Below are 23,890 nucleotides of genomic sequence, written 5' to 3'. Positions count from 1 at the left end.
TAAAATATGAATATTTTTGTGAGAATTTTATACGTCAGGGGTACATTACCAATTTTATTTTCTGGCATTTTAAAGCCTGACGACTTCCACTCATTTTTTTTCTTCTTGCCATCTTCTGAACAGGCACGGGAGGTCCAAGCTCAGGTGTTAAAACGAGTTCAACTGGAGCAGACTGATTCAGTCCCTACTCAGAAACAACTTGCAGCAGAGATTTGTGCTATAATAGCAAAGCATGCCACAGATCAGCGAGACTATGAAAAAGCAATTAAGTTCTACAAAGAGGCACTTGTCTATTATGAGAATGATCATAAGGTTAGTTATGCAATTGCTAAGTTATTGTATGTGGTGACTTCAAAGGATTCTGAACTGTGTCTTCATTTCACAAGGGAAGAGTGTATGTTTGGATAGATATCCTGGAATGTGAAAATTGTGATATTGGATTCAGCTTTCAGAGAAATTTATAAGGCTCGAAAAAAGTTGTTAAATATTCTACCTGATAATACTAAAATGAAGTACTACAAAGTAGTTTTGAATATACAAGATGAACTATGCCTGTGAAAGCATTCCATTTTTGTTTACTCCACACAAAGTGAAATCGGATCAGCAAATGCTGGATAAATACAGAAGATCTGGCAGCATTTGTGGAGAGAAAAATCAGAACTAATGTTTCAAGTTTGTATGACTGCTTCAGAGCCGAAGAGAGGGAGAAATGTGATGGATTTTATTCTGTTAGAGAGGGGGCAGAGCAGGTGGAGCAAAATAGAAAATCAGTGGTAGATGTGAACTAGGAGAGATTGCACAAAGATGTTGAAGGCACAAGATAACTAAAGTGTTAATGGCATAGGACATAGAACATACAGTGCAGAAGGAGGCCATTTGGCCCATCGAGCCTGCACCGACTCACTTAAGCCCTCACTTCCACCCTATCCCCCTTACCCAATAACCCCTCCTAACCTTTTTGGACACTAAGGGCAATTTCGCGTGGCCAATCCACCTAACCTGCACATCTTTGGACTGTGGGAGGAAACCGGAGCACCCGGAGGAAACCCATGCAGACACAGGGAGAACGTGCAGACTCCGCACAGACAGTGACCCAAGCGGGAATCGAACCTGGGACCTGGTGCTGTGAAGCCACAGTGCTAACCACTATGCTACTGTGCTGCTCTACTATGCTACCATGCTGCCCTAGCTCTGCTACCGTGCTGCCCTGACTATGCTACCATGTTGCCTTGAAAGGCAGTGTTAAAAACTATGGAAGATGCTGATAGTGGCATAAAGGTAAGATAGCATGTGTTAATAGGAGAACAAAGGTCAGTGCTCAGAGAAGACAAAATTGTTAAACTCATTGTTGAGTCCAAAGGGCTGCAACATGCCGCATCAGAAGATGAGGTGTTGTTCCTCCAGTTTGTAATGGACTTCACCAGAACATTGCAGGAGGCCAAGGAAGGATAGTTGGACATAAGTGCAATATGGTGAGTTGAAATGGCAAGCGACAGGTAGGTTGGGGTCATGCTTGCAGACTGAGCAAAAAGTGTTCCACAAAGCAGTCAACTAGTCTGCACTTAGTCTCACCAATGTAGAGGAGACAGTAGACCAAATTGACCACTGCTTCACCTAGAAGGAGTGTTTGGGATGTGGGCAGTAGTACCATCCCGGACCAGACCCCAACATTTTCTAGGGTACCGGACATGAACCCTAATCACTTTTTAAATTTTTTTTAATTTGTGAAACTTCGCTCCAGGAATGATTCCATGCATCAATACAGATATGGCATAATAAAACAAACTTTATTAACATAGTGTTAAATTACCTTTTAACAGCACAGAAATATAGCTTACAATTACCAGTTAAACAATGGTTAACAATAAAATGAAACACTTTAACTCTTAACTGCTACCTCCTTTATTTACAATTAGGCAAAACCCATCATAAGTCAAAAAACACTTCAAAATAAAGTTAACAAACAAAGGATTATTTCCATTCTCTGGATAAAAAATGCCTTTAAAAGGCTGCTTGGAAAGAGAGAGAGAGAAATTCTGTAAGATTGATACTGAATCTCTTGACAGCATTCTGCAGAAACTGTAGCTCAGCTCACAACATCCAGAGAGCTGACTCAACTGCCTGCAGGAGACCTGGTACAGACCTGGCTCCTCGCATTAATTATATTATCCCCATTCCACTCTAATCCCATGATCTACATGATTAAATTTAAACACAATGGGCTGGATTCTCCCAAAATGAGACTATGTCCCCACGCCAGTGTAAAAACATTGGTGTTTTACTCTGAAAATTCCTGGAAAAAAGTGGAGCCGATTCACTGACCTGCAGGGGGCTAGCAGGGACCCAGAGTAGTTCACGCAGCTTTAGCTGCGGATACGGGCCCCGCACTTCCAATTTTGAGTTTGCGCATGTGCATGGCGGCGGCCTCTAACAGCCTGGCCGAGCGCCATGGCGGACTCAGACCGCAGAGGCAGATGTAGAAATTGGAGCACTCCGATCGGCCGCGTGTCCAAAGATCTGACCGCGCCGATCTGACCCCGGCCACCTATAAGGCCCCCCCCCCCATGTCCGAACCCTCCGCCCCACACCAGGGCGACCGCGGACTGAGTCCGCAGCCACCACGCGAGCACCCCAACCGCCGATGGATGGTTGGAACCACGCCGTCGGAGGGCAGCACAGTGTCGCAGTGGGTTAGCCCTGCTGCCTCACGCCGCCGAGGTCCCAGGTTCGATCCCGGCTCTGGGTCACTGTCCGTGTGGAGTTTGCACATTCTCCCCATGTTTGCGTAGGTTTTGCCCCCACAACCCAAAGATGTGCAGGCTAGGTGGATTGGCCACGCTAAATTGCCCCTTCATTGGAAAAAATGAATTTGGTACTCTAAATTTATTTTTAAAAACAACCACGCTGTCGGGAGAGGAGGATCGCTAGGCGGGCCTTTGGCAATGGGCCCCAGCCGCGCGGAGTACTCCCCGATCACACCACCGTGGTCCTGGAGAATCGCCGACCGCTGCCAGGCCCGGTTCCGGCGTGAAATTGGATTCTCCGCCCCCGCGCCAAACGCGATTTCGGCATGGAGCTGCGGAGAATCCAGCTGAATGTCTGCAATTATCCACTTCCTAGAAATCATAATGAAAATCCATTAGGTTTTCTTTGTGAACATAAGTATGCTTTGAAATAAGAATGATCTCACTTTTACGACATCTTAATTTCACATTCTGCAGCCTCAGTGTCTGTCTTTCTTATAAATCAAGATATTTACAAATATATTACTGCAACAAGTATATACACACCCTAACCCAGGCTTTTAAAACCATTACAGCATCAGAAATATTATGCAATATGTACATCAATTATTACGTTCATCACAGCAGTGAGGAGGGAGGAGGTAAAGCGGCAGGTGTTGCACCTTCCTCAATTGCATAGGAAGGTACCATGGTAAGGGGATTAGGGTCTGGAGTGGACCAGACTATCACGTTGAAGGGAAAGGGCGTGTTGAGGGGGAAGTATATTTTGTGGTGGCATCATGCTGGAGTTGGTGGGAGAAAGTACTTTCTCCGAATTTAACCCCCGCGCCTCCCCCACTGGACCATCTGTCACTTATTCTTTAGTTTTGCTTTCACTGACCACTAACCTTTGTTATCCTATTAACACATGCTGCTATCTTATCTTTATGCAACTATCAGTACCTTCTGTAGTCCTTAACTCTGCCATTAATACTTTGTTTGCCTTGTGCCCTGAACACCTTTGTGCAATCTCTTCTCGCTCACACCTATCATTGACGTATTTTGCTCCATCTGCTCCACTCCCTTTCTTACAGTATAAAGCCATCACAATGCCCCTCTCTTTAGCTCTGAAGAAGTCATACAGACTCAATTTTTAAAAATATATAATTTACGGGATGTGGGTGTGTCTGGCTAGTTGCCCATCCCTAGTTGCCCTTCAGAATGTTAACTCTGTTTCTCTCTACACAGATGTTGCCAGACTTGCTGAGATTTTCCAGCATTTTCTGTTTTTATTTCAGATTTCCAGCATCCACTGTATTTTGCTTTTATCATAAAGTGAAAAATATCTTCCTCCATTGTTGTAAGCTTTTGTATTTTGAACCATTTGATTGGCTGGCAACTCTCTTAAGGCGGGATTTCCTCCCGAGATAAAGGTGGCAGTCTCAACTTAAAACAGTTAATGCTGGGCAACCGTCGAGATCGTGGACGGGGTGGGGTGGGAGGGAGGCAAGAACCAAAGTGCCCCGTAAAATTAAACCCAACGCACCTCCCAATTAAAAAAGGATAAATGATCGATAACTAGCTGTAAATAACTGCTGCCTATATTAAAGTCCAACACTGGCATCTCCACATGTATTAAAGTTGGAATGGGAGACTGACTGAAAGGAGTATTGTACAGGAAATCATTTTCTCCACAACTCTTATGTAGCTGTAGGTGTGGGAATTAACACCAGAATTTCGGGGAACCTGTCGATAATCTCAGCATCTCCAAAGTGAAGAAGTTGATAATTTGAGAATATAGGCTCTTTCAGCTCACAGGGGAATCTGAAAAGCAGAGCACCTGCTGTCTGAAGTTAAATCCTTCCTATCTGATATTGTTAACAAAAACTGTCAAAAGATAGACAGCAACTTTCAAAGTAATGTTTTTCCAAAAATTTGTAGTTTGGTATACAGCTAAATTTCCAAATGCCACATCATTTTCTAATTATCATGGCACAATGCAACAAATTATTAGCATTATTGCGATATATATATATATGAAGATATATATGTATATATAAATTAAATGTCACTGATATTTATCAGTCTACCTGTCTAATACAATCCGTGATGGTGATCGAACACCATTATCTTGAATTATAGGCCTTGGAATATTCTTCTATATCAGAAAAACAATGTTATAGAAGAACCATTCCCCCACCCACCCAAATGAGTCGGAGGTCTTCCATAATTGTGGAATAATGTATAATTATCCACCAGTGTTATGTCATGATCTATCCTTATTGTTTTCTGTGGCAGGTGATGCTAGAACTTGCGCAGTTGTATCTTGCCCAGGATGATATTGATGCCTGTCAACATCAATGTGCAGTTCTGCTGAAAAGTGACCAAGATAATGATGCAGCTACCATGGTTAGTAGAAATAAAACCAAAACATATTAAGTAATTGAGACATTACTGCTGTTACTGGTAACTTACTTTATAAATTTCAGAAGTTTGTCACTCAGTTATGCAATGAAAACTCGATTGTTAATTTATATTTGTTGTCATGCATTTTGTGTGCCAAGGGTTACCTTGCGGGACTCCCCTTTCATTTGAGTTAATGGAACAGGATTGAGAAAGGAATGTCCTGTATGTGAGATGGTACCAACTCTGGCTGCTTATGCTTAAGGCATTGTAAAAACTCTGGAGATGTTATCCTGATTAGAATATTCAATAAGGGCACCAACAAAACCTAACCCCTTTGATTTAACTCCTTATCAAAAAATAATCTGGGGTTTACTATCTAGATAATGCAAAGGAATTATGAAGACAAAATTTAGTTCACCAAGCAATCGTACATCAATCAGTTCAGATTATATTAGTGTTCCCTTTTACCAAATACCCATCTAAAATGCACAAGCTACAAAATGAACAAATTCACCCTTTCTAAATGATTACTTTGTGTCTGTCTTCACTGAGGAAAATACAATAAATTTCCAATAATTAGATATTCAAGAGACTAGGGAAAATGAGGCATTGACAGAAATTAGTACTCATAAAAAAATTATTGGAGAAATGAATGGGACTGATGGTTGATAAGACCCCAGGACCTGATATTATACCTCCCAGAGTGTTGAAAGAGATAGCTATGGAGATAGTGGATATATTGGTGGTCATCTTCCAAAATCCTATAGATTCTGTAATGGTTTCTGCAGATTGGAAGGTAGAAATGTCACTCCACTATTTAAGAAGGGAGGGAGAGCGAAAACAGGGAGCTACTGACCTACTAACCTTGCATCAGTAATGGGAAAAATGCTAGAATCTATCCGAAAGGATTAGATAAATGGACACTTGGATAATAATCTGGGCATAGTCAACATGGATTCCTGAATGGGAAATTATGTTTGATGAACCTGTTGGAGTTTTTTGAGGATCTTACCAACAGCATTGATAAAGGGACACAGATACTTTGATTTCCAGACAGCTTTTAATATGGTCCCTTGCAGGAGGTTGGTTAGCAAAATTCAAGTACCTTGGGATATGAGATAATATGGATTAAGGATTAGTTAACGTGCTGAAACCAGAGTAGAAATAAATGGGGTATTTTTGGCAGGTTGTGATTAGCCTGGTATCACAAGGATCAGTGCTTGGTGTTAAGTAATGGGTTAAGAGACATTGCAATTAGTTGTCTCATTTATGTTAAGTATCCATTAATTGACACTGATATGTAAAGGGGCTTCAGGTGGCCTCTGTCAGGTGATGTATAGTGAGAGTTTTGTGCAAAGGCTGTTGGAAGGAAATAAATGTGTGTTTGTGAAAAAGAAACAGAACTTTAGACTCTTCATATCACAGCAACTAAAACGTCTAACAATTGGTAGCAGAGGATGGTTGCTGTGTAAATGTGAAGGATTGAAAGACACAACTTTCCAGATCAAACCCAGGAGTGAGTGAGAAAAGAAAAAAAAAAAGGGATATATGGCTGAACCGAGGATAAAGATGGCTGGATATGACTATCCTCCCTTATTTTCTGAAAGGGAATCGTACGACCAAGGGAGAAGTGCAGTAGTTATGTGGACTGAGGTAACTGCTTTGGGAAAGAGAAAACAAGGTATGGCATTGGCTCTTTCTCTACCATATGGCAGTAAAATCCGAAGCAAAGTGCTTTCTGAGCTGGAATTGGAAGAGTTAGACTCAGAAGAAGGTCTGGAGACTTTATTACATTATATGGATAAGATTTATAAGAAAGATGACTTGTTAAGTGCGTATGAAGCATGGTCGGATTTTGATAAGTTCCGGAAAATGGAGGATATCTCCATGGAAGACTATATAATGGAATTTGGCAGACTATATAAAAGACTGCAGAAACACAACCTGGAATTTCCACAGTCTGTGTTGGCCTTTAAATTACTTGACTGTGCTAGAGTGAGCAACATGGATAGGCTCCTGGTTTTGACAGGAGTTCAGTTTACTGATAAGGATACCTTATTCGAATAGATGACAAAAGCTTTACAAAAGTTTCATTTGATTCCGATGGCTCTGATGACCCAAATAGGTCAGCCTGCAATAAGGCAGAATATGGAAGATACACTACTAACAGGATGGCGAAATCGTATGGCTACGAACAGGGCTCAAGAAGACAAGGAAATTATGAAGACAGAAACCCAGTTAGAACCTACAATAGGAAGATGAACCCCAGAAATGCATGATAAATCGATGTTTTCGATGTGACTCAATACCATTGTGCTTTCAACTGTCCAACTCATTATGATAGTGTTTGAAGCGACACATGACACGGAAGAGTCAGAAGAGGAAAAAGATAGTGACCAGAAAGACAGTAACCAGAAAGAAGGCGTTGTCCTATTGACAAGCAGTTTTACGCCGGTAATGAGGGTGTTGGTTGCAGAATCCTTCAACTGTGCTGTATTGGACAGTGGCTGCACATCTACTGTGTGTGGAATTGACTGGTTAAAATGTTACTTGGACTCTTTGAATGCTGAAAATCGTAACAAGGTTAAGGAATTTGAAAGTTCCACCAGTTTCAGGTTTGGGGATGATAATACTCTGAAGTCGTTGAAAAGAGTGGTGATCCCTTGCAATATTGCCGGAGTGAATCATTTCATTAGCACGGATGTTGTATCAAGTGAGATACCTTTGCTTCTGAGCAGACCGTCGATGAAGAAAGCACACATGAAACTGGATATGGAACAGGATAAGGCAACAATTTTTGGAAAGACGGTGGACTTACAATTTGCACAGTCGGGACACTATTGTATTCCATTACTGAGTGGTTAAGGATGTGTTAATGGCAGTTGAAAATAGGATTTTAGCTGATAAAAAGCTTGTGGTATTAAAACTGCATAGGCAATTTGCACATCCGTCTCCTCGGAGGCTGAAAAATGTATTAAAGGATGCAGGGGTAAAGGATGACAACTATACTAAACTGATAGAACAGGTTAGTGACCGCTGTGAAGTTTGTAGGAAGTACAGAAGGACATGAGCACGACCGATAGTAACCCTACGTTTGGCCAGGGATTTTAACAACATTGTGGCCATGGACCTTAAGATCTGGGATAAAGCAAATAATATATTTATTTTGCATTTTGTAGATTTAGCAACCAGATTTAGTCAATCAACGATTGTACGAAGTAAAGAAAAGAGATTAATTCTGGATCAAATCGTAGAAAAATGGATAGGGACAGGAATGGGTGCACTGGCAAAATTCCTTACGGACAATGGGGGAGAATTTGCTAATGATGAGTTTTGGGATATGTGTGAAAACATGAATATCAGAGTTATGAATACGGCTGCAGAAAGCCCATTTAGTAATGGTGTCTGTGAAAGAAATCATGCTGTCATCGATGACATGCTTCTGACAATTTTGGCAGATCGACCAAATTGTAGGCTAAATTCAGCTTTAGCATGGGCAGTACATGCAAAGAATTCATTGCAGATGGTTGGGGGCTATAGTCCTTATCAATTAATGTTTGGTAGAAATCCTAAAATTCCGTCCATTTTGGATGACCAGCCTCCAGCTTGGGAGGGGACTACAATTAGCTCTGATTTTGCTGAACATTTAAATGCATTACATCGCAGTAGACAAGCTTTTTTTGGAAGCAGAAGTCTCTGAAAGAATTCGCAGAGCTTTAAGACATGGCGTACGTCCATCAGATGCCGTTTTTCAGCAAGGAGGCATGGTATACTATAAGAGAGACAATTCTAATGAATGGAAAGGCTCAGGGAAGATCATAGGCATAGATGGCAAAACAATTATTTTGCAACATGGTAATCAAACTGTTAGGGTACATTCATCAAGGATAATGGGTACAGATTAAAAATTTTCAAACTTAGACAGAGCAGACAGACATGACTAGGAACCAGAGTCATCTGGTACGCATGTGTTACAGAACTTTGAGGACCAATTAACTGATATAGACAGGGTTTCTGTGGAGGAACACAACACTTCTGATGAATTAGAACAGGCCATTTTTCTGAAAGGGCAACTGCCAAAAGTTGGGACGAAAGTGACATACTTGCCTGAAGGGTCTAGTCAATGGAAGGATGCAACTGTTATTAGTAGAGCAGGGAAGGCCACTGGAAAGTATAAACATTGGTTGAATGTACAGCATTCAGGGGGAGGAGTCAAGACAATGGATTGGGAAAACGAAGTTCAAAAATGGAGGGCACAGAAACGCAGTACCAGTTCAGATAGTACATCGGATAGTGAACAGATCCGCAGGAAAAGGTCGAGAACTATTGAAAGGACATCCCATAGCAGAAGGGAAAGATCAAGCAGTAGCAGTACAGAACGAGATACCAGGCGGGAGAGGGGACGTAGTTTATCAAGATCTCGGAACATGAGTAAGACTACGAATACTAATAGGAGTAGAAGCCCACATGCACGTGAGATTTTTGTGGTTTCAATTAAATTAGATGAAAAAGAAGCTAAACAGCAAGAACTGCAGAGTTGGAATGAATTTGGGGTATACACGGAAGTACCAGATAGGGGACAAAGAGCTCTATCCCACAGATGGATTTGCACGGAAAAGGTTCTTCCGGATGGGACTTATAAGGCAAAGGCCAGGCTTGTGGCAAGGGGATTTGAAGAAAACTTAGAAGATCAGAATTTAAGGGTAGATTTACCTACAGCAGGAAAGGTTATTTTAAAGATCATCTTGGCTCTATTAGCCACAAAGGCATGGGAATGCAAATCTATAGATATAAAAGCTGCCTTTTTGCAGGGGCATCAGCTCCAGAGAGACATTTTTCTCCGTCCTCCTAAAGAAGCAGCTAACGCAGAAGGGGTACTCTGGAAGTTGAACAAATGTGTATATGGATTAAATGATGCATCGAGAGTCTGGTATTTTTCGGTAAGGTCAGTTTTGTTAAAGTTAGGCTGTTGCCAGTTGAAAGCAGATCCTGCAATGTTTTACTGGCACTATAAAGGAAATCTTTCTTGCATTTTTATGATGCATGTCAATGATTTTTTGTGGGGTGGGACTAGTGATTTTGAAGCTATTGTAATCTCTGGTTTGAGGAAAGAATTCAGGATTGGAAGTCAGGCTTCCGGTGCATTTAAATATATTGGACTGGAAATTGGACAGACTAAGTTAGGGGCCACTTTACGTCAGCAATCTTATTTGGAAAGCATCAGCCCAATAGCAATTAGTCGTGGCCGAGTTTTACAAAAAGACGCAATGGTTTCAAAGATAGAAAAAGAGCAACTGCGAAGTTTAATTGGGCAACTGAACTGGTTAAGTAGACCGACTAGACCGGACATGAGTTTTGATGTTTTAGAGTTGAGCACAAAAATGAATGATCCCAAAGTGGAAGACATAATAAGAGCAAATAAAGCGTTGGCCAAACTAAAAATGCAGGAGTATGTTTCGAAGTTCCCGGTTTTACATGGCCTTAGGCACTTGAAACTCATAGTTTATAGTGATGCGTCCTACGCAAATTTATGTGATGGGGTTTCAAGCGCAGGAGGTTTTATAATTTTCCTTTTGGGGAACAATGGTAAATGTTGCCCGCTTGTGTAGGAAACAAAGAAAATGAGGAGAGTGGTAAAAAGCACTTTGGCTGCTGAGACGTTAAGCCTTGTAGAGGTGGTGGATATGGCCTTTTATATAAGTATGATATTGACAAAAATTTTGGTATTAGGGGATTTGGGTAATATACTGTCACATTGATAATAAATCCCTGTGGGAAAATGTGCACTCTACAAAAAGTGTCAATGAAAAGAGGTTATGGATAGACATCGCAAGTTTGAAGCAGATGTTGGACAGAGGAGAAATAACAAAAATTAAATGGGTCGACAGGAGCTATCAACTGTCAGACTGTTTTATAAAAAGAGGGGCGAGTTCACAGAAACTTTTGGATATTGTTAATGAAGGGCGCTTGTTTCTGTGACTTTTTTTCTTTCTCGTCCAAACAAAAAGGGGGGGAAATCATGTGTGTTTTTGAGTTTCTTGAAATTTTGTTTTCACCTAATTTTTTTTTTTCTCCAAGGAAGGGGAGACTGTTAAGTAATGGGTTAAGAGACATTGCAATTAGTTGTCTCATTTATGTTAAATATCCATTAATTGACACTGATATGTAAAGGGGCTTCAGGTGGCCTCTGTCAGGTGATGTATAGTGAGAGTTTTGTGCAAAGGCTGTTGGAAGGAAATAAATGTGTGTTTGTGAAAAAGGAACAGAACTTTAGACTCTTCATATCACAGCAACTAAAATGTCTAACACTTTGGTCCCAGCTGTTCATAATATAAATCAATGATTTGGATGTGGGGACAAATGTAATACTTTCAAGTTCGCGAAGGACACAAAGCTAGGAGGGAATGTTTGTGACAAGGAAGTTGCAAAGCAGCTTCAAGGGGATTTGGACAGACTTAGTGAGTAGGCAAAAACATGGCAGATGGAATATAATGTGGGACATTGAGGTTATCCATTTTGGTGGGAGGAACAAATGTGCAGAGTATTTCTTAAATGGTAAGAGATTAGAAAGTGTAGATGTAGAATCATAGAATCGCTACACCGCAGGAGAAGGCCCACCATGTCTGCACCGGCCCTCCGAAAGAGCACCGACCCAGGCCCACTCCCTTGCCCTATCCCCGGAACCCCACCTAACCTTTGGATACTAAGGGGCAATTTAGCATGGCCAATCCACCTGACCTGCACACCTTTTGGACTGGGAGGTAACCGGAGCACCTGGTGGAAGCACATGCAGACTCGAGGAGAATGTGGAAACTCCACACAGTCACCTGAGGAAAATTGAACCTAGGTCCCTGGTGCTGGAGGCAGCAGTGCTAACCGCTGAGCCACATGCTGCCCAAAGGGACAGTGAAAGAGACCTGGGTATCCTCATATTAAGTCACTCAAAACAAAGCTGGGGGCTAGCAATATTTGGAGTAATGGACAAACCGGGAGTGCAGGAGGCGAAAGAGCCTGGCATTCTGGCCTTTGCGTCCCTAGTAGTCCGGCGAAGGATCCTGCTAATGTGGAAGGAGGCGAAGCCCCCCCAGCCTGGAGGCCTGGATAAATGATATGGCTGGGTTCATAAAGTTGGAGAGGATTAAGTTCGCCTTGAGAGGGTCTGCGCAGGGGTTCTACAGGCGGTGGCAACCGTTCCTAGACTATCTCGCGGAGCGTTAGAGGAAGGTCGGTCAGCAGCAGCAGCAACCTTGGGGGGGGGGGGGGGGGGGGGAGAGGTGGAGGGGACGTCCTGGGAGGGGAGGAGGGGGGGAAAGGGGGGACTGCCTGGGAGGGTGGATGAGCAAGAGATAACATGAAGGGTTGGGGGAACTGGCACGTACGGGCGAGGGCCAGTGTACAAAGCTGTGTAAATATATCATTTTGCCATGTATATATCGTGCCCTGCGCAATTTCTCGTTTTTTTTTTTTGTTACGAGGGGGGGTCGGTTATTGTTTGTAAGGGAAAAAAATTGTGTTAAAAATCTTTAATAAATATATATATTTTTTTTAAAAGTCACTCAAAATTAATATGCAAGTACACAAGCAATCAGGAAGCCTAATGGCATGTTAGCCTTTATCGTAAGAAGATTTGAGTACAGGAGTAGCAAATTCTTGCTTCAATTGTAAAGAACCTAGATTAGACTGCACTTGGGTGTACTTTGGACAGTTTTACCTTAGGAAAGGTATTAATGCCATAGAGGGAGTACAACAAAGGTTCACCAGACTTGTTCCCAGGATCATAGAGCTGTCCTATGAAGAGATATTTGGCAAACTGGGCCTGCATTCTCTAAAGTTTCGAAGATCTCATTCAAACCTGCAAAATAATTGACAGGGTAGATGCAGGTAAGATGTTTCCCCTGGTTGGGGAGTCTAGACCAGGGGGCACAACTTCAAAATAAATGGGAAGCCACTTAGGACTGAGATGAAGAGAAGGTTATTTTATCTGTGTGGAATCTGCACGTTCTCCCCGTGTCTGCGTGGGTTTCCTCCAGGTGCTCCGGTTTCCTCCCACAGTCCAAAGATGTGCAGGTTAGGTGGATTGGCCATGCTAAATTGCCCTTAGTGTCCAAAAAGGGTAGGAGACGCGATTGGGTTACGGGGATAGAGTGGAAGTCAGGGCTTAAGTGAGTCGGTGCAGACTCAATGGGCCGAATGGCCTCCTTCTGCACTGTATGTATGTGCTATGTTCTTGTGAATCTTTGAAATTCTCTACCCCAGGGAGCTGTGGAAGCTCAGTCATTATGTATATTTAAAGCAGAGATCGACATATTTCTAAATACCAATGACAAAGGGACATGGAGATCATGTGAGAAAAAAGCATTTAAGTGGATGATCAACTATGATTGAATTGAATGGCGGAGCAGACACGATAGGCTGAATGGCCTACTTCTGCTCCTGTGTTCTTGCCAATTGTGAAAGAAGTCAGGCAACAAAGCTATGAGCTAATGATCATTTGTTAATCATTTGAGTTATGATGAAATCGAGATGCAATTTCCAAATTTCCAGGCATCTATTTGTATGTATTAGATTAGAAATTTAAGCAAGAATACAGGAAACTGAAGATTGAGGACTTGAGTCTCAAAAGCATGATCTTACTATTGTAAAGAAACATGCTGAATTGTCTGACCAATTTTAGCAATACCTGCATTAGAAGAATTTAGCCCTCAGAAGTGTTATTTACCTTAAATAGCACTGTTGGCAACCTTAATAACCTCTAAAACAATGTAGCAACATCACTTAGATATGCCAGCCCACCCATTAATTCTTAGCTCCACAGTTCTTTGCTAAGGTTCGCTAGATTGGCCCCTGGAATGAGAAGGTTGTCCTATGATGAGAGGCTATGTAAATGCGTCTGATATTCTCTGGAGTTTAGAAGAATAAGAAGCAATCTGATCGAAACCTTCAAGATTCTGAGGTGGGTTAATAGGGTACATGCTGAGAGATTGGTTCCATTGGTCAGAGAGTCTAAAACACAGGGGCACAGTCTCAGGATAAGGAGCTAATCATTTAAGACTGAGGAGAAATTGCTTCACTCAAAGGTTGTGAATCTTTGGAATTCTCTACCAAGGGTTGTAGTTGCTCCATAGTTGAATATATTAAGGCTGGGATGGACAGACTTTTGGGGTCTCAGAGAATTAAGGAGTGAACAGGAAAATGGAGTTGAAACCCAAGATCAGCTGTAAATGTATTGAATGGTCGAGCAGGTCCAATGGCCATATGGTCTACTGCTACTCTTATGTCTGGTGCATTTGTGCCACACCAATCGAGATAGGCTGAACATCTTTGTCTCCTGAATAAACTGCTTGTAAGCCCACTTGTGACAATAATAAAGATTATTATTATGTTTGAGATAATCTGATAAGGGAATGTATGGTTTGTATAAGCATTCATTGTTTAATTAGCTTTAGCTCTCTCCTTTCTAACAATAAATCTGATCAATTTTGGGGATGTTTCAGGACAATTCTGGGGACGTTACTCCTACAGCATTGTGTGTGTGTGCTTGTGTGTACCTGTTGGTAATTTCAGAGCACTGTTTTACAGGTTGAAGTTCAGGAAGGAAGCAGTTACAGAACTGTGCCACTTGTTTTATGGTAACTTCCATTAAAGGTTTGGCAGTGCTAGTGCCAGCAAGACCACACCTCTCAATTTCTTTGCTTCTAGTTATTTAACCAAAGGATATTAACGAGTCGTTAGTTAGGCTTTTCATGGATGCTAGCCAATAGGCTATTGAATTCAGTTTCACTATTGGCTATGATGGAATTTGAACTTCTGTTCTCAGGCTTGCTAATCCAGTATCATAACTACTGCATTAGTGTGATGTTTTTATGGTTGCAAGAGAGAAAGCTGGGGAAGTTACAAGGCTGTAATGGTACGAACAGAGTTTGGGGCGGGTCTTCAACTGCACCTTCTCCAACTCTGTTAATTCTCTTGTTTTCAATAATGTCCAATATAGGTTCCTTAGAACTCTGTAGTTTCTGCCCCTGCGTCCCCACCCCCAGCTTGGGCTTCTCCTTGTTTATTGTGTGCCATCTTAACACACGCATAGAGCATAATCTTAAATTAGAGAGAATATACAGGAACAAAGATGTGCAAAACCTGCAGTGTCCTGGTGTGTCAGTAAACAAAGGTTAGTCTTACGACTAGGCAATGTTAGAAGGAATTGTTACATGGAGCTTTTTTTTTTAATGATAGTGTGACAACACTTTGTGATGGAAGCTGGAACTTAAATTTTTGTCACACTGAAGTATGACTATGCATGATTAACACTGGAACAATAAGATTATAAATAATTTTGACGTGGGATCAGTAGAAGGACAACTTCCTGTCAAACTTCCTATCTTGCCAGATTTATTCAGGTTTGCCATCATCTTGAACATTTGGACCCATGTCCTTTTGGATTCACTTTTTTGGTTATCCCCTGATAGCATAGCTGCACCAGATGTTTCTATGGAGCTTTCCTTCATTGCAAAAGAGAACAGACCTCTTTCTCCTCCAAGGAGCTCCAGTGAAACATCATTATAGCTACTGGTAAATGGTCAAGAAAATGCCATTGTGCAAACATTTGGCAGCTTAAACACTTCCAGTTGAGAAAGCTGTGATATTAAATACCTCCTGGATCCATTTAAATGAACCTTTGCTGTTGACCTATGAGTGGTTCTTTAGCCAAAGAGAAAACCCGGAAAATCTCAGCAGGTCTGGCAGCATCTAGGGAGAGAAAAGAGCTCACGTTTCGAGTCCAGGTGACCCTTTGTCAAAGCTTTGACAAAGGGTCATCTGGACTCGAAACATTAGCTCTTTTCTCTCCCTACAGATGCTGCCAGACCTGCAGAGATTTTCCAGCAAGTTCTCTTTGGTTTCAGATTCCAGCATCCACAGTAATTTGCTTTAATCCAGTGGTTCTTTAGGCTACCCACACTGTGAATAAGAGCTCACAGAATACAATTGTGCAAATCCTAAGCATCATGAGTTGATATCATGCTGAAGTAATATTGGAAATCAATCACAGCAATCATTTATCTTTAAAAAAAATAGTGTGGGAACAGACTTTTGAGACACCCTGAATTAGCTATGTTTAGAGGTCAGTTACGTGGTGAACGTCTCTCTACCTGTGTTTTCGATGCTTATGGCCCCTGATTGCTTCTCAGTTGTGTGACAAGTGTGAACCTGGAATATATTTTGCAGTGCAGAATTAAGACAATTCTTAGAAATTTCTCCTGCACAATATGAAAATATATAGAGAGCCACATATAAGATGATGTCAGACGTCAAAACCATCTTGGTGTCCTTGGGATAATCTGGGTTTACACCTGGTAGAAGGCAGAGGATCCCTGCATTCAGAGATCATGCCCCGCAATGGCTTGTAGCCAGACTATTCTCCTGAAATAAATCTAAACTTTGTTATATTGGAAAAGATTGTTGGCAAATATATTTTGTCATTTTTAAAAAACAAATCTTGGCCACTGTAATTTTGGTACGTTCTGTGTAATATTTAGTCCATTTAGAGTTATTTTAATGTGTTGTTATAGATGATGGCTGATCTGATGTTCAGAAAGCAGGATTACGACCAAGCTGTATTTCACTTCCAACAACTGCTAGAACGCAAACCAGGTAAACTTGACTTTTTGTTACTTTAGATTGATAACATTTTGTAAACAGGCAAATTCTTGGATCAGTATCCCAAAGTTTGTCATTATTTAGCTGTTCTGCAAACAGAGGTATAAAAAATATAATTTTTCTGACCAGCTAACATGTAAGTTTGACCATGAAGATTTGGATAAGGAGCACCTTATTTGAAGAAGCTCTGCTTCTATCATTTCAAATATGTGCTATATAACTTTTTAAAAATATTTTATTGAAAGTTTTTGGCCAACCATCACAGTACATTGTGTATCCTTTACACAGTAATATAACAATATAAATAACAATGGCCAGTTTTATAAACAAGAAATAAATAATATATAAACAAAAACAATACTAAATGGCAACTGCCTTGTCCCAGATAAATATTCTCCAAAAATATGTTTTAACAGTCCAATATACAATTATCTATAACAACAACCTATACATATTATACTTATATATTAACATCCCTGAGAATCCCTCTGGTTCCACCCCCCCCCCCCCCCCCCCCCCCCCGCCCCAACCCCCTGGGCTGCTGCTGCTGTCTTCTTCTTTTCCATTCCCTCTATCTTTCTGTGAGGTATTCGACGAACGGTTGCCACCGCCTGGTGAACCCTTGAGCCGATCCCCTTAGGACGAACTTAATCCGTTCCAGCTTTATAAACCCTGCCATGTCATTTATCCAGGTCTCCACACCCGGGGGCTTGGCTTCCTTCCACATCAACAGTATCCTGCGCCGGGCTACTAGGGACGCAAAGGCCAAAACATCGGCCTCTCTCGCCTCCTGCACTCCCGGCTCTTCTGCAACCCCATATATAGCCAACCCCCAGCTTGGTTCGACCTGGACCCCCACTACCTTCGAAAGCACCTTTGTCACCCCCACCCAAAACCCCTGTAGTGCCGGACATGACCAGAACATGTGGGTGTGATTCGCTGGGCTTTTCGAGCATCTCGCACACCTATCCTCTACTCCAAAAAATTTGCTAAGCCGTGTTCCAGTCATATGCGCCCTGTATAACACCTTAAATTGTATCAGGCTTAGCCTGGCACACGAGGACGATGAGTTTACCCTACTTAGGGCATCAGCCCACAGCCCCTCCTCAATCTCCTCCCCCAGCTCTTCTTCCCATTTCCCTTTCAGCTCGTCTACCATAATCTCCCCCTCTTCTCTCATCTCCCTATATATGTCTGACACCTTACCGTCCCCCACCCATGTCTTTGAGATCACTCTGTCCTGCACCTCCTGCGTCGGGAGCTGCGGGAATTCCTTCACCTGTTGCCCCGTAAAAGCCCTCAGTTGCATATACCGGAATGCATTCCCTTGGGGCAACCCATATTTTTCGGTCAGCGCTCCCAGACTTGCAAACGTCCCATCTACAAACAGATCTCTCAATTGTGTTACTCCTGCTCTTTGCCATGTTCCAAATCCCCCATCCATTCTCCCCGGAGCAAACCTATGATTATTTCTTATCGGGGACCACACCGAGGCTCCCGTCTTTCCCCTATGCCGTCTCCATTGCCCCCAAATTTTCAGAGTAGCCACCACCACCGGGCTTGTGGTGTATTTCTTCGGTGAGAACGGCAACGGCGCCGTCACCATGGCTTGTAGGCAAGTCCCCCTACAGGACGCCTTCTCCAATCTCTTCCACGCTGCTCCCTCCTCTTCTCCCATCCACTTACATACCATTGAGATGTTGGCGGCCCAGTAGTACTCACTCAGGTTCGGTAGCGCCAGCCCCCCCCCTATCTCTACTACGCTGCAAAAATCCCTTCCTCACTCTCGGGGTCTTCCCGGCCCACACAAAGCTCATGATACTCTTCTCAATCCTTTTGAAAAAAGCCATCGTGATCACCACCGGGAGGCACTGAAACACAAAGAGGAATCTCGGGAGGACCACCATTTTAACCGCTTGTACCCTCCCTGCCATTGACAGGGATACCATGTCCCACCTCTTGAAGTCCTCCTCCATCTGTTCCACCAACCGCGTTAAGTTTAACCTATGCAATGTACCCAAATTCTTGGCTATCTGGATCCCCAAGTAGCGAAAGTCCCTTGTTACCTTCCTCAGCGGTAAGTCCTCTATTTCTCTGCTCTGCTCCCCTGGATGCACCACAAACAGCTCACTTTTCCCCATGTTCAGCTTATATCCTGAAAATTCTCCAAACTCCCCAAGTGTCCGCATTATCTCTGGCATCCCCTCCGCCGGGTCCGCCACATATACTAATAAATCGTCCGCGTAAAGAGATACCCGGCGTTCCTCTCCTCCCCTGAGTACTCCCCTCCACTTCCTGGAACCCCTCAATGCTATTGCCAGGGGCTCAATCGCCAGTGCAAACAATAATGGGGACAGAGGACATCCCTGCCTCGTCCCTCTATGGAGCCGAAAATACGCAGACCCCCATCCATTCGTGACCACGCTCGCCATCGGGGCCCGAGACAGCAGCTGTACCCATCTAATATACTCATCTCCAAAGCCAAATCTCCTCAACACCTCCCACAAATAATCCCACTCCACTCTATCAAATGCTTTCTCGGCATCCATCGCCACCACTATCTCCGCTTCCCCCTCTGGTGGAGGCATCATCATTACCCCTAGCAGCCTCCGTATATTCGTATTCAGCTGTCTCCTCTTCACAAACCCAGTTTGGTCCTCATGGACTACCCCCGGGACACAATCCTCTATCCTCATTGCCATTACCTTGGCCAGAATCTTAGCGCCTACATTTAGGAGGGAAATAGGTCTATAGGACCCGCATTGCAGCGGGTCTTTTTCCTTCTTTAGGAGGAGCGATATCGTTGCCTCTGACATAGTCGGGGGCAGCTATCCCCTTTCCTTCGCCTCATTAAAGGTTCTCATCAGTATCGGGGCAAGCAAGTCCACATATTTCCTATAAAATTCGACTGTGTATCCATCCGGTCCCGGAGCCTTCCCCGCCTGCATACTCCTAATTCCTTTCACTACTTCCTCTATCTCGATCTGTGCTCCCAGTCCCACCCTCTCCTGCTCCTCCACCTTAGGAAATTCCAGCCGGTCCAGGAAGCACATCATTCTCTCCTTCCCATCCGGGGGCTGAGCTTCGTATAATCTTTTATAGAATGCCTTGAACACTCCATTCACTCTCTCCGCTCCCCGCTCTATCTCTCCTTCCTCATCCCTCACTCCCCCTATTTCCCTCGCTGCTCCCCTTTTCCTCAATTGATGGGCCAGCAACCTGCTCGCCTTCTCCCCATACTCATACTGTACACCCTGTGCCTTCCTCCACTGTGCTTCTGCAGTACCCGTTGTCAGCAAGTCAAATTCTACGTGTAACCTTTGCCTTTCCCTGTACAGTCCCTCCTCCGGTGCCTCCGCATATTGCCTGTCCACCCTCAGAAGTTCTTGCAGCAACCGCTCCCGTTCCCTACTCTCCTGCTTTCCTTTATGTGCCCTTATTGATATCAGCTCCCCTCTAACCACTGCCTTCAGCGCCTCCGAGACCACTCCCACCTGGACCGCCCCGTTATCATTGAGTTCCAAGTATTTTTCAATGCACCTCCTCACCCTTAGACACACCCCTTCATCTGCCATTAGTCCCATGTCCATTCTCCAGGTTGGACGCCCTTCTGTTTCCTCCCCTATCTCCAAGTCTACCCATTGTGGAGCGTGATCCAAAATGGCTATAGCCGTATACTCCGTCCCCCTCACCTTCGGGATCAACGCCCTTCCCAAAACAAAAAAGTCTATTCGCGAATAAACTTTGTGGACATAGGAGAAAAACGAAAACTCCTTACTCCTAGGTCTACTAAATCTCCACGGGTCTACTCCTCCCATCTGCTCCATAAAATCTTTAAGCACCTTGGCTGCAGCCGGCCTCCTTCCAGTCCTGGATCTCGACCTGTCCAGCCCTGGCTCCAGCACCGTATTAAAATCTCCCCCCATTACCAACTTTCCCACCTCTAGGTCCGGGATGCGTCCTAGCATGCGCCTCATAAAATTGGCATCATCCCAGTTCGGGGCATATACGTTTACCAAGACCACCGCCTCCCCCTGTAATCTGCCACTCACCATCACGTATCTGCCCCCGCTATCCGCCACTATGGTCTTTGCCTCAAACATAACCCGCTTCCCCACTAGTATAGCCACCCCCCTGTTTTTCGCATCTAGCCCCGAATGAAACACCTGCCCCACCCATCCTTTGCGTAGTCTAACCTGGTCTATACGTTTCAAGTGTGTCTCTTGTAACATAACCACGTCCGCCTTAAGTTTCTTAAGGTGTGCAAGTACCCGTGCCCTCTTTATCGGCCCGTTCAGCCCTCTCACATTCCACGTGATCAACCGGGTTGGGGGGCTTTTTACCCCCCCCCCCCCTTGTCGATTAGCAATCCCCTTTTTCCAGCTCCTCACCCGGTTCCCACGCAGCTGTGTCCCCCACAGGCGGTGCCCCCCCGCCCACCCCACCCCATTCCGGCTCCCCCCTCTCCCCAGCAGCAGCAACCCAGTAACTCCCCCCAACCACCCCCCCCCCCCCCGCTAGATCCCCCACTAGCGTAGTTACACCCCCCATGTTGCTCCCAGAAGTCAGCAAACTCTGGCCGACCTCGGCTTCCCCCCGTGACCTCGGCTCGCACCGTGCGACGCCCCCTCCTTCTTGCTTCCCTATTCCCGCCATGATTATCATAGCGCGGGAACAACGCCCGCGCTTCCCTTTTGGCCCCGCCCCCCATGGCCAACGCCCCATCTCCTCCACCTCCCTTCCTCCCTCCACCACCACCTGTGGAAGAGAGAAAAGTTACCGCATCGCAGGATTAGTAACGTAAAACTCATCTTTTCCCCCCCTTTTTCCCCCCTCTTCGCCCCCCATACTCGCCCCACCACTTTGTTTCAAACGTTCTTTTTTAATAACCCGCTTATTCCAGTTTTTCTTCCACAATAAAAGTCCACGCCTCATCCGCCGTCTCAAAGTAGTGGTGCCTCCCTTGATATGTGACCCACAGTCTTGCCGGTTGCAGCATTCCAAATTTTATCATCTTTTTGTGAAGCACCGCCTTGGCCCGATTAAAGCTCGCCCTCCTTCTCGCCACCTCCGCACTCCAGTCTTGATATACGCGGATCACCGCGTTCTCCCACCTACTGCTCCGAGTTTTCTTTGCCCATCTAAGGACCTTAAAACGGAGGAATCTCACCACTATGGCTCTAGAAATTTCTCCTGCTCTCGGTCCTCGCGCCATCACTCGGTATGCTCCCTCCAGCGGACCCGCCGGGGCCTCCGCTCCCATTAACGAGTGCAGCATCGTGCTCACATATGCCCCGACGTCTGCTCCTTCTGCACCTTCAGGAAGACCAAGAATCCTTAAATTATTCCTCCTCGTGTTATTCTCCAGCACCTCCAGTCTTTCCACACATCGTTTATGATGTGCCTCGTGCATCTCCGTCTTCACCACCAGGCCCTGTATATCGTCCTCGTTCTCGGCAGCCTTTGCCTTCATGACCCGAAGCTCCCGCTCCTGGGTCTTTTGCTCATCCTTTAGCCCTTCGATCGCCTGTAATATCGGGGCCAACAGCTCCTTCTTCATTTCCTTTTTAAGTTCTTCCACGCAACATTTCAAAAACTCTTGTTGTTCAGGGCCCCATGTTAAACTGCCACCTTCCGTCGCCATCTTGGTTCTTGCTTGCCTTCCTTGCCGCTGCTCCAAAGGATCCACTGCAATCTGGCCACTTCCCTCTCCTTTTTCAATCCGTTTCCAGGGGGGATTCCCTTCTGGTTTACCGCACAGTGCTTCTAGCCGTTAAAATTGCCGTTGGGGCTCTTATTAAGAGCCCAAAAGTCCGTTCCACCGGGAGCTGCCGAAACGTACGACTTAGCTGGTCATCGCCGCACCCGGAATTTGTGCTATATAACTTAATAATTTGGGTCTGCCGTTGATGTTTAATCTGGTATAATGGAGTCTGCTGTTCCATTAAATGTTTTCAATACCATCTTCTTGCTTTTATCTAATGGATTAGTAGCAGGTTTGGGAATATAACAATGAGAATCCCTTCTGTTATGGATGGTGTCTTAGACAAGGGCACTCATTTGACCTCTGGTAAGGTGGATCAAGTTAACACAAGGCAAGACAACACTTGATTTGTTAGATGGCCATAGAAACCTTTAGGACGATTGATAAACCTTTGGTACAGCTACTATAATTCCACAAAAATAAAGAACACGTATGTTAGACTATTGCAGGGATCTCTTTACATAATGTAAAATCACAAATTTTCCCTGTCTAGGTTGTCCACTTGCAGCCTCTTGCTACCTGACTGATTGACATTCTAGTACCTGTGCCCCGAGCATTACAAGCTATTCTCCTTAATCAAGCAAGTTTGATATAAATAGAGTTCTTTATATTTTCCAGAATAACATAACATTTCAAATAAATTGGCCATTGTTTGAATCAACTTAGCATCCTGCTTTTTGAATATCTCTTGTTTGATGGGGCTATCGATTTTGGACAGTTGTTGCTCAGAATACATTTGAAAATCACTAATGTCCAAGCCTTTTGAGTGAGAAATAGCCAATAAATCTCAAACTGTGATAGCATTGATACAGTTTTTTTTTGTTTAGATAATTTTATGACATTATCACGTTTGATCGATTTGTTGAGGCGAGCTGGAAAACTGGAAGAAGTTCCCAGATTCCTTGACATGGCTGAAAAACACACTTCAAGACCAGCTTCTGAACCTGGTTTTAATTATTGCAAAGGATTGTACCTCTGGTGAGTGGTCTTCTAATTATGACAATTACAAAAATATAATTAAGTCCTATGAACAAATACACTACTACATGTTTATAACATTAAGACCAGGAGAGTCCAAATTTTATCTGGACAGTGCTGAGTTAAGGAAGCAGTATGACCTTCATTTTTGTGAGTGGAGGATAAAAAGAGTGCTCATTTACATACCAGTGAGCACAGTAAATATTTGGGATTTGGTTATGATTGCCTCCCTAGTAAAAGAGGAAAACATAGGAATAAAAGCATAATTGTAGGTCTGTTATTGTGGAACAACCTCCAGGATTATTTCATTTCAACTTTCTGTAGTGAAGGAGCAAGTGGAGGTGGTGTTTGTGTGTGTGTGATGGGG

At 43.7% G+C, this 23,890-nt stretch overlaps 1 protein-coding gene across 1 annotated transcript in view; it reads left to right on the top strand.

Moving 5' to 3' along the window:
* The window catches only part of ttc21b (tetratricopeptide repeat domain 21B), a 143,297-nt gene that overhangs the window by 92,014 nt on the left and 27,393 nt on the right, over nt 1-23,890 (top strand). Inside the window, exons 20-23 of the mRNA XM_072473910.1 lie at nt 124-312; nt 5,022-5,132; nt 16,694-16,775; nt 23,373-23,523. Coding sequence (XP_072330011.1) covers nt 124-312; nt 5,022-5,132; nt 16,694-16,775; nt 23,373-23,523 — 533 coding nt within the window. The remainder of the gene's footprint in view (nt 1-123; nt 313-5,021; nt 5,133-16,693; nt 16,776-23,372; nt 23,524-23,890) is intronic.

This window comes from Scyliorhinus torazame, chromosome 2 (assembly GCF_047496885.1).
Source record: "Scyliorhinus torazame isolate Kashiwa2021f chromosome 2, sScyTor2.1, whole genome shotgun sequence".
NCBI lineage: Eukaryota > Metazoa > Chordata > Chondrichthyes > Carcharhiniformes > Scyliorhinidae > Scyliorhinus > Scyliorhinus torazame.
The sequence above is the reverse complement of the archived record's forward strand: the minus strand, read 5'-3'. Positions and strand labels throughout refer to the sequence as shown.